We start from the raw sequence: 16,474 nt of genomic DNA on the forward strand, positions 1-16,474 counted from the left end.
AACTACGGAATCTGATTGAAAATACTTTGACCATATATACCAAACAGAAATATATAAAGTGGTCCATTTCTTTTCATCAATAGCGAATTTGACATTTACGGCTTGTTCTGATGTCTCTCCTCCCAAAATTGAGGATTTATCGTAGCTTATAATTTGCTATGCAGCATCAATAATAAAGAAGGTAGTTTCAGGTTTACGGTAATGGATTTGATTGCTAAGTACCAACACGCATGAGTATGTTCGGGAAATTATTGCGGACAGCTGAAAAATGCTGCGTACTAGCTTGCAGAGGACCGCTGTTGTGTGTGGGTGGTCAAATAGCTTCGAAAATTACAGCCTTCGGGGACGGCTACATCTATGTCCTTTCTGACATTAGTTTTGGTTAAGTAAGCAGTTTACAACTTAACAGTTTATGACAAAAGGTTTCCTTGTAGCAAAGAAAGGGATCAAAGTTGTGTTGAACTGCAACAGAACATGCACCCTTGCAGCTGCTGGGGTGCAATATTGGGCATCGTAAACAGGATAAAACTTAAGCCGATTGCTTCCAATCGGACCCCGCGTCAGAGTGTAATTTACTGTCGGCTTGAGAAACATATATATTAACCAATAAGTGTTAGAATAGGATAGGAAATGACAGAGGAGAGTGCAACTGGAAGAAGAGTTCAACAGGGATGCTGTCTCTCGCCTACACTATGTAATATCTCTCTAGAAGAGGTAATGAAAAAGAGCCTACAAAATTTTAGTAGGTAAAATGATTAGCTGTATATGGTTTGCAAATGATATGGCGCTTGTTGAAGAATCTGAAGAGAAAATCAATAAGATGTTAGCAAACTTGAGGTAGGGCTTTGAAAAATATGGGATGAAAATAAATGTTAGAAAGCCAAAAGCCATGGTGAATGGAAAGGGATCGGTGTCAAATATAGAACTAGGAGCAGACAACAGGTGACTAGTTCTCGATACCTGGGGAGTATTATTAATGATTATATGAAATGTGAACGTGAAGTAAAAACAAGGATTGGAATGGTGAAAGAAGCCTTTAGCAGAAAGGAAAGACTATTTTGTGGGACCTTGAATAAAGAGTTGAGAAAAACTCATAAAATGCTTCGTGTGGCGTACTGTATTGTGTGGCTCAGAAACATGGATTTATACAAAAATGATGATAAACGACTGGAAGCTTTCGAAATGTGCATGTGAAGAAGAATGGAGAGAATTTGCTGGGTCGAGCGGAAAACGAATGAAAGGATCTTAGAAATGCTGAAAAAAAAAATTAAATATTATTTATAAGAGGTAGAGAAACTGGCTGGGACATTGGCTAAGAAGGAAGTATATCATGAGGGATGTGCTAGAGTGTATGGTGGCAGGGGACGAAGGAAACTACAATTAATGGAGATGACTCATTTATAGTTTAAGAGTGTTAAGCTTTCCAAAGCTAATGAAAAAATATATAGGAAATCACGACGAAAAAATATAGGTTGTTTTGTAAAGCTGTAAAAAAGGAACATTGCAATTATCCAATAGATAGAAATAAATTGCTACATGAGCGGACATTCCACTGTAAATATAACTATGTGTACATGGGTAATTATCTCGTTCCAAAATTTTAAGTGTATCTTAGTGTTTTTGCACGTAGCTCACCAGTACTAAGCAACGACCATAAAAAAGGACCTGCATCAGAAAATCAGTGTTTGTAAGTATAGGTCAAGGATTTTAGAAAATAGAGGATCTGCCCTTACAACAAAATCTTGAAGTCATACGTCACAGTTTCGCTACCCCTACTCTGCCCACTCTGCCCAATAGGATCGCAATGTTTTGAGCCAACAATCATGGCGGAAACGAAAGTAGCCAATCAGACTTGCCGATGTTTGATTGTTTTTTGGCTTCATTAATTTAATAAGATGACGATACATATAGGCAGATCCTCTATTTTATAACATCCTTGGTATAGGTACGTCTCAAATGTGACTAATTTCATCACTTGCAAGATACTATCATTTCTACGCGTATGTTAATTCCTTTTTTTTTTTTTTCAAATAATATACATAAGTTGTAAAAATAAAAAAAAAATCACAAAACACATGATACAAAGAGTTGGTTTGTTAAGCATCTAAATACACAATTGCACACAGAATTTAGTGCATCTAAGGAAATATATGCAACAGTAAAAGCATCAGTTACACTTTCATTTTCTTCAAAACCTGAATATGCTTATTTGTCATCTTCTGTCTCTCTCTGTTTTGCTTCTCTTGAATTTTTTGTAGTTCATTCATTTTCAAGGATCGGTCTGGATCATTGCCTGGGCAACATTAACGTCTGGGCAAACAACTTACGTTATTTTTCACAAGTGGAAGTAGCAATGCCACAAAAATATAGGAGGATTCATTAAAATATAGGAAACATACAGGTTTATGGGAAGAGACGCAAATATATAGGAAAAATAGGAAATAAAGGAGCATTGGAAAGCCTATAATTTTTAGAAGTTTAAAAAATATAATTTATTACTAATAGTGCACTTAAATTTTCCTTTTTTCTCTGATTTTTTTTTTTTTTTTTAAATAAATCATTTCATAGTCACTAAAAAGTGATACTGTAACTATGTTCACTCATGCCCAAAATGATTGTCGCATATAGCCTTCTTGTAAGAATATAATTTGATAATTATTTGAAATTTGATAATTATTTGAGAATAATTTTGCAGGATACTTTTAACACTGATACTATATGTATAACCGGGAAATGTATATTTGTAGTGGTAAATTTCATATGAAAAGAATTATAAATGCGAAAATTAAAGTGAGTAAAACAAAATGTTGATAAATGGATAAGGAAGTTTTATTTTAGTTTTATTGTTCTTATTTATTGCTCTTTTGACATGAAATTTGCCACATACATATCTTTGCCGATTATTCACATACTAACATTATAAGAAATACTGGGCGAATTCGTTATCAAATTATATTCTTACAACAACATATTTATAGACATGTGACAATAATTTTCGACATGAGTGTACATTTCCGAGGTGATATACAAATACTATTGTTATTTGTAGGCTTACACATATGATTTTTATATTAACATGTAACTTACATGTGTTCCATCTACTAAATCCCATGCATTTTCATTGCTTTCCATTCTATCACAGTTTATACATACAGGGCAACTCAAAATGATGGACCCAATTTAGAAGTTTATTCTGTAAGATCTACTAAATGTACGTTATTGTAAGACATGCCCTTCGACAGGTAACTTTCGAAGTTTAGTTTCCACGCAGTGTTTCCACTTTCTACTGCTAAGAGTCAGCAGCGAGTAGTTACGGAAAATGGCGTTAAGTGGAGAACAGACCTTTCTATGGTGATTTAGAATGCAATGATATTTCCGTACCAAATATCGGAGAGACCTACCGACCTAAGTGGTATGTACATTTTAGAGATTCGGGTCGTGCATCACAGCAACCATTGCCGGTATTCACCAAAACATGCGCATAAACGGTTTGCCAGGTAATAAACTATCGGCTTGTGTGTACCATGTTATGCAAGGTACACATAGAACACTTGTCATATGTTTGGAGAAAACTTTGTGAGTTTACCTTTCTTAGCACATGTCTCATAATAACATATGTTTATTAGATTTCACAGAATAAATTTTTGAAAGCTTGTCTATCATTTTGACTTGTCCTGTCCTGGAATTCCACAATATTATTCCCAATTGGGCTTCGCACTTCCTAAGTCCGGTCCTGATCGTAAATGTTCAAGGCTCGGGAGTACTCCCGATGTAGAACAAAGTGTGTTTCTTGGTGCGACGTAAGCACCACCAGTTTCAAAAAATAATAGCAAGGGTGGTTTAGCCACGATCGTAACTCACATAATTGAGGGATATTTACATCTGATGAAGAAACATACGGCTCGAGTTTATATGGTATGCCTCTCGGGTATAGGACAAAAGCAGGCCTCCCAGCAGAACATTGAAAAAATATAGGACAATTTGGTTTATACAATGGAATATCTAAAGCACAGAAAAAAATATAAATGTATTGTAGCCTCCCTTCACGTCAATAGCCAACTGGAAACAAGATTTAGATTAATACAGAATAAGAGTGTATGTAACTTTTTACTTTTTAAACTTAGCTGACCTGCTGTATTGTTTTGAGAAAAAAAAAAAAAAAACTTCATTTACTGATTGAGAGAAAAACTCTTGTGGTTCGAGTTGCCTATGCCTTTCCCTCGATCCACCACTACCTAGGTATTATACATTTTTACTTTTACATTTTGAACGTACAATAATGAACTTCTACACGTGTTACTTTTGCGACACCTGTGTTGTGGCATTTTTAAGCCTTTTCGTTCCAGCCTCAATCAGGGCTTGTGCAGCTGACACGTCATCCATAGCCGATGCTTTATTGTTTTCTGAAGCCGAATGTTTCCCCTCAGAAATTAATTTTTCAACTTCGTGAACTTCAACACACATGTTTTCCTCCACTCTTTTTTTGGCACTCATTTTTGTCTTTTCTGCTGTGATCTTATGCTCAATTTCTTGCTGTTCTAAGTTTTGTTTATCTCTGTCCACATCTTCACGATATTTCTTATGTGCTTCTTTGCAGTACATTAACATTTTTTTAGTGATATTAACTTCATTTACATTTTTACCCACTGTCTTTAATCATCCGTAGCCCATTGATGGTTTCTTCATTCAGTCCTTGTCTCTTGGATAGCATCATGTTCTTATTTGTCGAGAAATCACATTCAACAGATGCCTACCCGTGTGAAAGTATTAACACTGCTTTCACAAGTTTAGTAATTGTTGAACAGCTTGGTTTCCTTTGTTCCAATACAGTCAGCACTACAATCAACAAAAGTCATCGCGTATGCTCTGATCACTCATATAAATTCGCTACTCGTCTACGGCTTTGTCAATTTCCTGACTGGTCAACGCCTAAGGCACACAAGACGTTAATCGTTTCTAAGATGACAATATCATATCTTGCTCTTCCTTTGCATGTCTAACAGCAGGGTGCAAAATTTGGCAATGTTTCAAAATCCGGTTGTTTAGTGGCAACCTTTGTTGAAGGTAACTTGTTACTTTTATGAAGAATTTCTTTGCATTTAATGTGAATAACTGTTGTTGCACCTTATCGACTTCTATCGATGCCAACCGTACGCCTTAATCACCGACATCAATTTTCTTATCTGGCAGTAGATTTTTTTCTTCTTTCACTTTTACGTTTAGAAGATCAAAAGTTTTCTCACTGTACAAATCAACTACTACAACTCTTGCCATTATTCTTTGAATTCATCATGCAAAATGTAGATAAGTGGTTCCTGTTTTTGCATAATTACAAGGAATTTATCAAACTGCCTACCCTAATAAGAGGATAGGCGCGTATCGATCAAAAACATTGCTGCGTGTGTGGGGATAACGCGTGAGCGTGTGGGTCTCATAATAGCAAAGTATTTGGACGTCCGGAAGGTCAGTGCCAAATGGATCACAAAATGTTTGAATGCTGACTAGAAGAGAACGCGGGTGCAGATGTCACAGGAAATTTTGCAAAAGTTTTCAAAACCCTGGTGAATTCTTGCGCAGTCTGGTGACAGAAGATGAAACGTGGCTGCACTACTATGATCCAGAGACTAAACAGCAATCCATGGAGTGGCGCTACAGTGGATCTCCTCGACCAAAGAAGTTCCGAAGCCAAAGATCAGCTGGGAAGGTGCTTGCATCGGTGTTTTGGGATAAGGACGGTGTCATCCTTATCAAATATCTTAAGAAGGAAACCATTAACGCTGGGGTTTATTCCAACTATTTGATTGAGCTGAAGAAGGCTCTGAAGAAAAAACGTCGGAGAAAAATGAGCAGTGGTGTTGTTTCTCCAGGACAATGCACCCTCCCACAAGATTCACCAAACTATGCAATTGCTGGTGGATCTGGACTTCACCTATGTACCTCTCCCACCCTACTCACCTAATCTGATCACCTCTTCCTACATCTCAAAAAACATCTCAAAGGCAAATATTTTCCATCCGATGAGACACTCATTGCGAAGGTGAAGGACTGGTTTGCACAGCAGGACAACACCTTCTATTTGCAACAACATCGTTGTGAAAAGTGTATTGAGCTTCGGGTGGAATATGTTGAATAGTGTATTAAAATGGTTCTTCCAGGTAAATTTCTTCTTGGTGATTTCATGAACTTTCCAGCTTCCCCTCGTAATTTGACAAGTGGGTAACTTTTACACAATATATTTAAATTAGTATGTTTTGGAATATGTGTTATTGTAAATAATTTGACAACTAGGTGAACATATAATGTAATAATCTGTGTGTATAATGTTAAGAAAACTAACTGATGTAAGGTTATAAGCTATTAGTGTATAATATAATGTTGTTTATAACGTACTAAAATATTCAAGGATGACTGGCATTTATGGTGAATTTGACGTTGTTCCGTTGATAAGTTTATAGTGAATTCTTGTCTGTCACATTTACCGACGGAATTACCTGAGTACGAGATATGGATTAGGGAAGTAACGGCAGCAATAATAACCAAGTACGTGATTGGTGCAGATTAAGAATAGGGTAACCTGAAAAAATTAGAAGGAAAATGGTGCATTGAGAGACGTAAATAAGTTTATCTATGTATATACTGTGTGATGTATACTTATAACTGGAGAGCGGATTTTAAGGTGCAGCACCTTTTCTAAAAATGTGGTTGTTATAACAACCAAACTTTAAAATATCTATTTCCGGGCATAAAACGAACTGAAATGAACGCACTTTGTTGCAGCTCTTTCGCTAGATTCGTAAAATTTCCCTTTTTCTTACTTCTTTTAGCCTTCAGCACCTTTATTGTCCCTTTTTTCTCTTTTTTAAAAATGTTGACAGAACAATATGTTTTATTTTCAATCTAGTTTACACATAACATTCCATAAATTTAGGCGCAATCTTGACGGATTTTCTAGGGATAAATTTGAACTGAATTGCGAAACAAGCTGGATATAGAAACCTTTGCAACGTCAACTGAACTTCCTGTCCATGTGCTTACAAGATGTGTGCCACTGGTTTCCGTTGATGTCGAGTGAAGTTTCTCCACGTACAAGGATCTTCTGAGCTCCAAGAGACAGAAACTAACATTCGAAAACAGAAATGTTTTGCATAATCAAGTATAACCAGTTGCTGAAAACCCAGTAGTATGTAACGGTTTCTCAAGCCACAATATTGTTAAATTAATGTTTCCTTTTTTAAATACCTAGTTTGTTATAACCACAATTTTATTAAAAAAATGTCGAATGTTGTACAAGTTTGAGATTAAATAAAACAATTTTGCAATTTATGTCAAATGTTTAAAGCCAAGATTTTAGCAATATTTGCTGTTGTAATGAATAAAGAATGTTCATGTAACTGTATAATATAGCACTTAATAAAGGTCCTATTAGCGCCTTTTTTGCACCTTTTTGAACGATTTTTCAGCCCCTTTTATTCCCTTTTTCCTACCACATTTTTGCACCTTAAAATCCGGTCCCTACTTATAACAAACACATTATATTATATGAACTTGGGAGCGTGATCCGCTTTAACGGATTTCTGCGTGTCACGAGGAATGGTATCCAAAGTAACGATGGCTTACAGAATTCATAGCAAAATATCTGCGAAGAGTAATATTGGATGGAACAGAAATTTCAGTGACAGAGTGGGCCCTTTTGTTCAGATCGCTTTTTTTTTCCTTTCCTTGATAAATCTAGCAGTTAATTTTAGTTCATTTTTAATATTTCATAAATGTAAATGTGCGGGTTTATATCAATCTGTACGCAATTATTCGGGCATAAGCCAAGAAAATAAGAGTGTCGAATATATTATGGTATTATTTAAGAGTAAAAATAGCGATTGAAAAATTAATTTGAAAGTGGTTGCCGTATTCATAATCTGCATGATGTGATTTACGTTAAGTTCAGTAATTCGCAAATATGTTCCAAAAATATGGATGACTTCCAAATCATTTTTTTTTCTTTCATCTATATGTTTTGTCAGCTTACACGAAAGCTCTGGTGGGGGCGATGTTATATTTTTTGCAAGATGTGCCATTTTAGAAGAGGTTATTTGTCCACAGTGAATAATAAAAGATCAATGCAATCTTTTTGAAATTATTTCAGGAAACAAACAGACAGTAGTTTTGATGTCATTCGGAAAAGTAAGTGTGGGTCAGCCTCTTAAATAGTTTGTTTTGGAATAACACGTACAGTGAAATAATTAGTTTATTAATTACACTAATGTTTTATGCTACAGGAACATTAGGTGGTGTGTAACAGTGTCGATTGATCCACTATAACAGAATTGATCATACAAGTACAAAGACTACAGATAAGAGCCGGTGTAGAAGGTGATTATATCAAATTCTCAAGAACACAAATTGAAAGAGAACATGTCATGTCAACATTTTTCGATATTCATGGTTTCCTTGTTTCAGTTACTGTATCCTCTATCCTGACTAATGTTTGTGACAGAATTAGGTATTTGGATGCTAATAAAACATGAACAAAATAACTCAAATATTTTCATTTTTTTTCCTTACAGTAAATTATTCTATGTTTAGATATAACGATAACATTTAAAAATGTGCAATCCTACAAAAAGCCTTGAGCTTTCATCTTGACACGTTTACGGATGGCGAAAGAATTCAAAAATCACTTTATCAATAGAAAAGGGGAGACCCAAAAGAAACCGGACTTTTGTTCTAAAAAATAATTTGAGTTCTTTACAAAATTCTTTCAGTCTCCTTTAAAGTACTCTCCATTAAATGCGATTCATTGCTTTCGTCTTCTTTCCCACTGTTTGAAGCACCTCTGGAACTCTTCAACTTTTATACCGTCCAGTGTGTTCCGCGAAGTTCCTTTTACAGCCTCGACGCCATCAAAACATTTTCCTTTTAGATTTCGTTTAATTCTCGATAACTGCCATCATGTTGGTCAAACGTTTGGATCACTTTCAATCTGATTTTTCAAGTTCTAGCTCAAATTCAGACGAATGTTTCTGACCCTGTGTGAGCAAGCGAGAAACAAACTTAGCGACAACACGTCTCATTTGCAAAACCCCATGCTGACATGAGCTCCAACTCACTCTTGTCTGTTTTGAAATATCATTGATCATGGAACGACGATCCTCGTTGAATTTTTGGCAGATTTTTTTCGATGTTTTCCTCGTTTCGAAATGATGAAGAGCACTCAGAACGAGCATGATTTTCAACACTCATCTCACCAGACTTAAAGTGTCGAAACCACTCAAAAAATTATGTGCGGTTCATAGTATCCTTCCTGGAAGCCTGTTGAAGTATTTAGTAAGTTTTCGTTTCTGATTTTCCAAGTAGGAAACAACATTTCAAACACACTCTTTGAATCTGTTACAACGATTTCGCAGGCGGCAAACGATAACAATTGAGAAAAACTATAATCCGATCAAGCGTTAACCCCCTACGCAGACGCCGCTTGACCATTTGATTTGAGAAGGTCTCTACTAGACCCATCTGCGGGAAAACTCTCTACTACTTCTAGGAACGGCGGCGCTCTTTCAATCCGGTTTCATTTGGGTCCCTCCTCGTATAGGGATTATGCAATGAACAAAGGAACCTGCACTTTTCTTATGGGAAAACGGTTTTCGTTAAATTTCTTAAAATTTGATATATTTTGATTTTTCACATTTAACTCAACAAAAATCATAATGGGGCAATAACTGGAAATGGCTCCTAGGCCCTGTTATCGAGGCCGAATTTTTGAATTCTGTGTTTCGCAACAGATAACTAAAGCACTCGAGTGAGTTCGTTAATGGAGCCAAGCTCATGCATATTAAGGATTGAGAGTCAATTCTTTACGTTTTGTGTGATCCTTCTTACTGTCTTTACCAGAGTTTAATTTATTTTTGCCTATTATTTTGTTACTATGAAGTGAATAGAGGTTATAGGAATATATAAACTTGTTTTTTGCTATATTGAAATGATGTTGAAGAACGGAATATTTGTTCTCTTGTTTTCTTTTAGAAGAGAAAAAAATGTCTTTCATAAAGAACCACAATACATTAAGAAAGAGCTTGGATTAGTTGGTTTATGAAATGTATGACTGAATGATGTATAATTGGATGATCGAATAATGGATGATTAAAAGATCGGATAATGGATGATCGTGCTCCACTTTTTTAAGACCTAAATTTTTGTGATTATTTAGTATAATTTTTGAACTTTATGCTCTAATGTTGTTTTATTACTTTTCTTTAATACATTGGAACTCTACTTTTCAAGTTACGATTTTTGTTCCCAAACCACAGATTACGTCATTTTAGGTGCAGCTATTTATGATTACGAACAAAGCAATTATTCATGAATTATATTTACAGCTTGTAAGGAAATTACAACCGATTACAGTTCGCAGATCATCGCTGTCAAGTGAACTGAAAGCACTGATCAGATCACTGTATTCCATGCCTTTGTCTTCAATGTAGCCACCACTTCACTCATTCTTTCGGTGTAAAAAATCGCCTATTTCCGTCCCTTACTCTAGACAAAAAATGTTTCTTTGGAATTAATGCGTATAAACAGTATTACTTGAAATCAAGTTTTAAGCTTGTGCTGTTATTTTAAGCAGTTGTGAAGTTTCTCTATACTGTCTACCAGTAATGCAATGTGCACTTTGATTCATATAGACCAAACAGTTTCTTTTTGCTAGTGTCTTGGATAGTAACTATGCGCTGAAGCAAAAGCATAACGATCAGTAACAAATAGTAATGGTTGTAACAACGTATGTTTGCAGTCTTCAAATTATTATTTTTCCCAGTGCAACATATTATGAAATTAAACAAGTCGAACATTCGCAGAAATAATAGTACAGTGCTAATTCGTATTACTCTTTAATTACGTGAACTGTCTAAATTTTGTTTGTGCCAACTACTCAATTATTGGCCGTTATGTCCCAGACACATCCATGGTTACCACGGATCTCTCATTATAGAAGTCTTAGTTTTGTCCAAGCTACTTGCAAGGAAAGGAAGTTCATCCACCAGGAGCCACATCAATAATGACCTAGTTTCAGAATAATCACGCCAAAAAGTGGTTATCGTTAATATTTCCGTGCGCTGATATTTACTAAAATAATATGTTTAAAGAGAGAACTTAATTAACTAAAGTGATTAATACAAAAAGAGTAAAAACCTTATAAATATTAAGGCAATTAATAAATAATTTCACATGAGAATAATAAGTTCATCATATAAATATTTATTTTTTGACTCATTATAGTAGCTGGCAGGTGTAAAAATGTAAAGATCGATTTTTCTTAAATCGGTAATGTAGAAAGCCAACATATTTGTGAGTGTAGTAGTTAGTCTTTGAAAGATTAGTCAATTACAGTAATACATTTCTATTTCGTGGTTTATTATTTCAATATATGATCGTCCATAACGAATTCATTTTTTATAGTTACTATGCTTTTACGACGCGGTATGTATCATTATTTTGTGACGGTAGTGGACTAACATCAAATGTACTGTGCAGTTGTTACGGTGATCTATTGTTTCGTTTTCTTGAGGGCTCAAACATGTCGCACTTACGGTGCTAGATAAATATCTCGCGAAGTATCATCCCAGCCTTTATCCTGCACGATAGTGTATTGTCATCAGGTTGATGGAATTTTCCCCAGCCCCAAAATCACCAGGGATTTCTTCAATCGTATTCTTGGTACACGCCTACTTTTAGAATTGGCTTAAAATATGTATTTATCAAGATGTCATCAGAATACCATTGAAAAAAAAAGTAAAATTGCGAATCTTGCTTGCTTGAATTTTGTTTGCGCTTGATCATATTCGATGTAACAATGTTCAACTGTAATCTATTATATAAATATTAAAAGGATCTTGTTTCTGATCGCATCAGGGGGACCCGGCTAAACTGTTTGAGATGAACTTTTGGATGTAGTTATCACGTACCTCGAATTGAGTTTCTATTATGTTGTTTTGATTAAAAAGAGTATTTTAAAGAGAGGGTCAAATATTGAGTATCTCCGATCCTCACGTAGTAAAAGTAAGTGAATACGTGTTCCTGCGTTTTTGAAAATTCTCGTTTGAAAGGCAGAAGGAAGATATTTTCTATAATTTCTTTCTCCATATTTACATCGACGTTGCCTGTTGTTTGTGATTGCACCACAAGGAGACAGTTGAACAGTTTGAAATAAGTTTTTGAACAAGGTACATACCTCAAGCTGGGATTTTATCATATATATTATATCTTGGCTTATAGGGCGTATCGTAAGGAAGAAGAAAGTTAAAAGTTTATGCCAAAAATAGAATATCTTAGGGAGTTTTTATTATTACACTTTCATTGATATGCGTATCCCACCGGGAAGAGGCGGCGGAAATATTTTCCATGAACTTAATTCTTTCCGTGCAAAGAACGGGTATTTCAGTGATATTTAATGATCTACCCTGTTTTGCTCAGTGTAAAAACTTTAAACACACCTGAGACTGAAATTTTTATCAAATAACAACTTAAAAGGAGTAGCTTGTATACAACTGAACAAAATCGGAGGCAAAAGAGTTACGGGGATAAATGGATTAAAATCCAAGCTAATCCTCATTGTACTTTTTCTTTTCAACGAAAGAAATTTCTCTCTCTCCTAAAAAATAAGGGGACAAAAATTTTACTCTTTAATATTGTTTCAAAATAGCAAAATAATAATAATAATAATAATAATAATAATAATAATAAATAAAAGAATAAAAATAAAAATTACATTCCTATGATCTATTTATACCATGTTAACAAACAATAGACAAAAATAAAAAGTAGACTCTAGTAAAGACAGTAAGAAGGATCACACCTACCGTAAAGAAGTGTTCTTCATACTTTTAACCTGGGCGGGTTGGACTTCATTAACGAACCTGTTCGAGATAATCACTCTAGCTTACTATTGCAAAAACAAAGATTTAGAAATTGACTTTCGTTTAAGATTTAAAAGGGGTAACGGACGTAAAGATACGGCCCTCCTATCCTTAAACTACGTGGAATGGTCTACATTAACGAACTCACTAGAGATAGTTGCTCTGGCTATTTATTGCAAAACACAGAATTCAATAAACCAGTTTCATTTAAGAGTTATCATGCGGAGCAACGTACTAACAATTTAATCTAAGACTCACTTGCGTTCTTCTAATAACTGCGGACTCGATTAGAGGGCTTAGGAGCCATTTCCGGTTGTTATGCCAATTATAATTTCTGTTCTGTTAGATGTGAAAAATCAAAATATCACAAATTTAAGAACTTTAACGGAAGCCGTTCTTCCATTTTTGTTAAAAAAAAAAAAAAAAAAATGCAGGGTCCTTTGATGAAATTTCTATTTTATTCAGGATTGCTAGGTTTCCTTGACTCTGGAAGAAAACAGGAGTCTTGTTTATCAGAGACGGTCGTAGGGACTGGCTAATATTTTGCCTCCAAGCACTATAACTGAAGCATATTGTATTCGTAAAGAAAAGCATCATCTTCTGCTTGACCCCGGAAACCTAACAAGAACATTAACAATAATAACTCACCTCTTTGAATAAACAGCATCCTCCTCGACTACAGGAACGAATTCGTTAACTGGCGGCTTACTTTCTTCATTTTCATCCTCTTGTTTCTCGTCGTCATTGGCTGGTTTTGCTACGTTGGCAAACGTGGAGGGTGGACCACTGAAATAACATAGATTGTTAGACATTTTTCTCGTCCTCTTTCTTTCGTGGATGTTTCATCAAAGTGTACAGAAGACAGAAGAAAAACATTACTATGCAGAAATTCCACTTGAGTCTTTACCAATCGTTTGAACGTTACGGCAAAGCATATTATCTATTTACAAAATCCTTTCCCATTTTTACCTTACATTTTAAATAAAATTTACCAAAAGAAACACGCAAACTGAACTTTGGCATCTCTTTTAATGCAACAATCCGGCAAAGGAGTATCAACTGGAGGAATAGGATGCCAAACCCGAAAACTGATTTGAATTAAAACAGACTAACAACTTAAAAACTACACTCACGCAGATTACTTATATATATATCACAATGACTGATGCCATGGGATGTGATGAGTTTCCAGTAGATACTAAAAAAAAAAAAAAAAAAAAAAAAACGCCACTGGGAAAGATGGGAATTCCCATAAAAAATTTCGGTAATTACTTCATGACAGATTTACACCAAAATTACTTTATATTAATATTACTCATAATAGATTGTTTGATAACAATACGAATTTTTAATCAGAAATATGTGAATGGATTACTATATACCTACATTGCTAGTCTAAATGCCAATATACTCCTATCGAAATAACCGAAACAATGCGTAGCTTTTGCCAGTCTGTATTACTGGCCAAAAAAGTCGTGAATATAAATATTATTATATAAGTTTCGAAACCTATGAACCAATATTTACCTTACTTATTGGGCTTTTTTTTCTCTCTCCCTCTCTCTCTGAAAATGGCAGTATCTACGAAAATATAGTTATTCATTGCTTCCAATATTTTTGAACAGATTTGGAATGTAATCTTCAGTTAAGGATAAGAATTTAGAGGACGCTGCGGAAGCATTTTAATTGTACAACTGATAAATTTTCCAACATAAAAAAAAATTAACATACTTCATATCATCTGCTACTTGCAAGAGAACATTCAAAATGAAATTAAATCATTAATTTAACGTCCCAGAGTTATGTTCTTTATGATAAAGGAGACGGACGATTAATGTTTATGAAATATTTGGTAGAGTAGGAATTTGGGCAGGAAACAAACAGGATATTGTCCGCTACAAACTCACATGGCCTGGAATAGAATAAGAGCCCTTCACATCAAAGGTGAGCTCTCTGTTACTGAGCTACCATATCAGTTTCAATGAAATGAAATGAAAAACGAAACACGTTTTGCAGACTGTCCTTGTGTTTTCTTCTCCTTCTGGATGAAATATATACATTTACGAACAGGAGAACTATCAGGCAAAGGTTTTAACAAATTAAATTATTTGACCCTATGATCCATTCTATTTACACGATTTACGTATGTGGAAAATGAATTAACAGGAAATAGTGAGTACAATAGTCACACCCATTTAAAGAAAAAAAAAAGTACACTATAAGCACTTTCGCTATATGTTCATCAGATAGGGAAAGGAAAAGTATAGAGTAAGGAGAAGTGTCAACGTGAACAATATATATTGGAACAATGCAATCCCGAATTGGGTATAAAAAATAAATACTTTATCGTAAAATAGTGAATACATTATTCTTTCATCCCAATATAGCGTTTACCTGAACGATACTTTTCTGTTCTTTTTCATTCTTTTCTTCCTACTTCATCATTTCCTTATTTATTGAAGCATTTAGCAGACTTCTTTCTTATGGATAATACAGATCAGATAGGCTTATTCGTACTATCAACAGGCAAGAAAGTAAGAGGAAAGCTAAACATAAATAATGTGGGATCTACAGGTAGTGAACGAATTTGAATCAATCAATCAAAATCTCGCGAGACCCAAGAATAATGTGTACATTTAAACACAAAATTAGAAAGGATGAAACTTATCAAAACTAATCCAACAGTACTAAATTTGAAAATAATTAGCAGGTTTAACAAATGCAAAAGGTGCTGGGCTTCCCACACTAATTTGATATGTATTCGCTGATTTTCATTACCCGACCGTTTCCGAAAAATCTGACCCGGAATCTGACTTTGTAATGTATAGTATGGACCTCAATTTCAAACTTTTCACGCTTATATCTCCGCAACGGTTGCGATCGAGGATGTATCCCTTTTCGTGTCATGTTCTTTCGGGACAAGGTATCTAACGGCCATAGTCTCTACTCGAAGTCAGAGTTACACTTGGATAGGTTCCCTCGTTAGAAGAGATATAAAATAAATAAATAAATAAATAAATAAAAATCGATTGTAGAATTGATGATGAAACAAATCCTAGAAAATGGCAGGCTTTTGAAAGAAAATAGCATGATTTTAGAAGATAAAAATACTTTTAATGAAGACTGGTTCGTTGATTTGGAGTTTAGTATCCTGTTCAGCGTCGACTCTATATGAGAGATGGACCTACAGCTTTAATGTAGGATCCGAACACGAGCTCTCACCTGGAATCAAATCCGAGTCTTCCTCTTTGAAACCTTTAATAAACAGAAAAAAGTAGAAGGAGAGGATCTCACAAAGAGGACTGAATACAGAACTGAAAAAGGGAGTGATGAAGGAAATTAGAGGGAATTTAAGGAAATATAATAAAAGTCTTGTTAGGAAAACAATTGATAAAACAGGAGGTTAAAGAGGACAAAATAACAAAGAAAGAAAGAAACAAATCATGACAATTAAGAGAGTTTGTGTAATTTTAACAAAAAGTAAAACTGAAAAAGGAAAAGAAGGGAAGAAATCGAAAATCTATACAGAGGACTTTATCAAGAATCATTACGTAAAAGTTCCAGGAACA

At 34.7% G+C, this 16,474-nt stretch overlaps 1 protein-coding gene across 2 annotated transcripts in view; it reads right to left on the reverse strand.

Moving 5' to 3' along the window:
- The window catches only part of LOC145680634 (uncharacterized), a 49,171-nt gene that overhangs the window by 5,632 nt on the left and 27,065 nt on the right, over positions 1-16,474 (reverse strand). For both annotated transcript variants that reach the window (XM_081751324.1, XM_081751325.1), the window contains exon 4: positions 13,554-13,691. In XM_081751324.1, the coding sequence (XP_081607450.1) occupies positions 13,554-13,691 (138 nt within the window). The remainder of the gene's footprint in view (positions 1-13,553; positions 13,692-16,474) is intronic.

The sequence above is a fragment of the Thermobia domestica genome, chromosome 3 (assembly GCF_964235325.1).
Source record: "Thermobia domestica chromosome 3, izTheDome1.hap1.1, whole genome shotgun sequence".
In the NCBI taxonomy this organism is placed as follows: Eukaryota; Metazoa; Arthropoda; class Insecta; order Zygentoma; family Lepismatidae; genus Thermobia; species Thermobia domestica.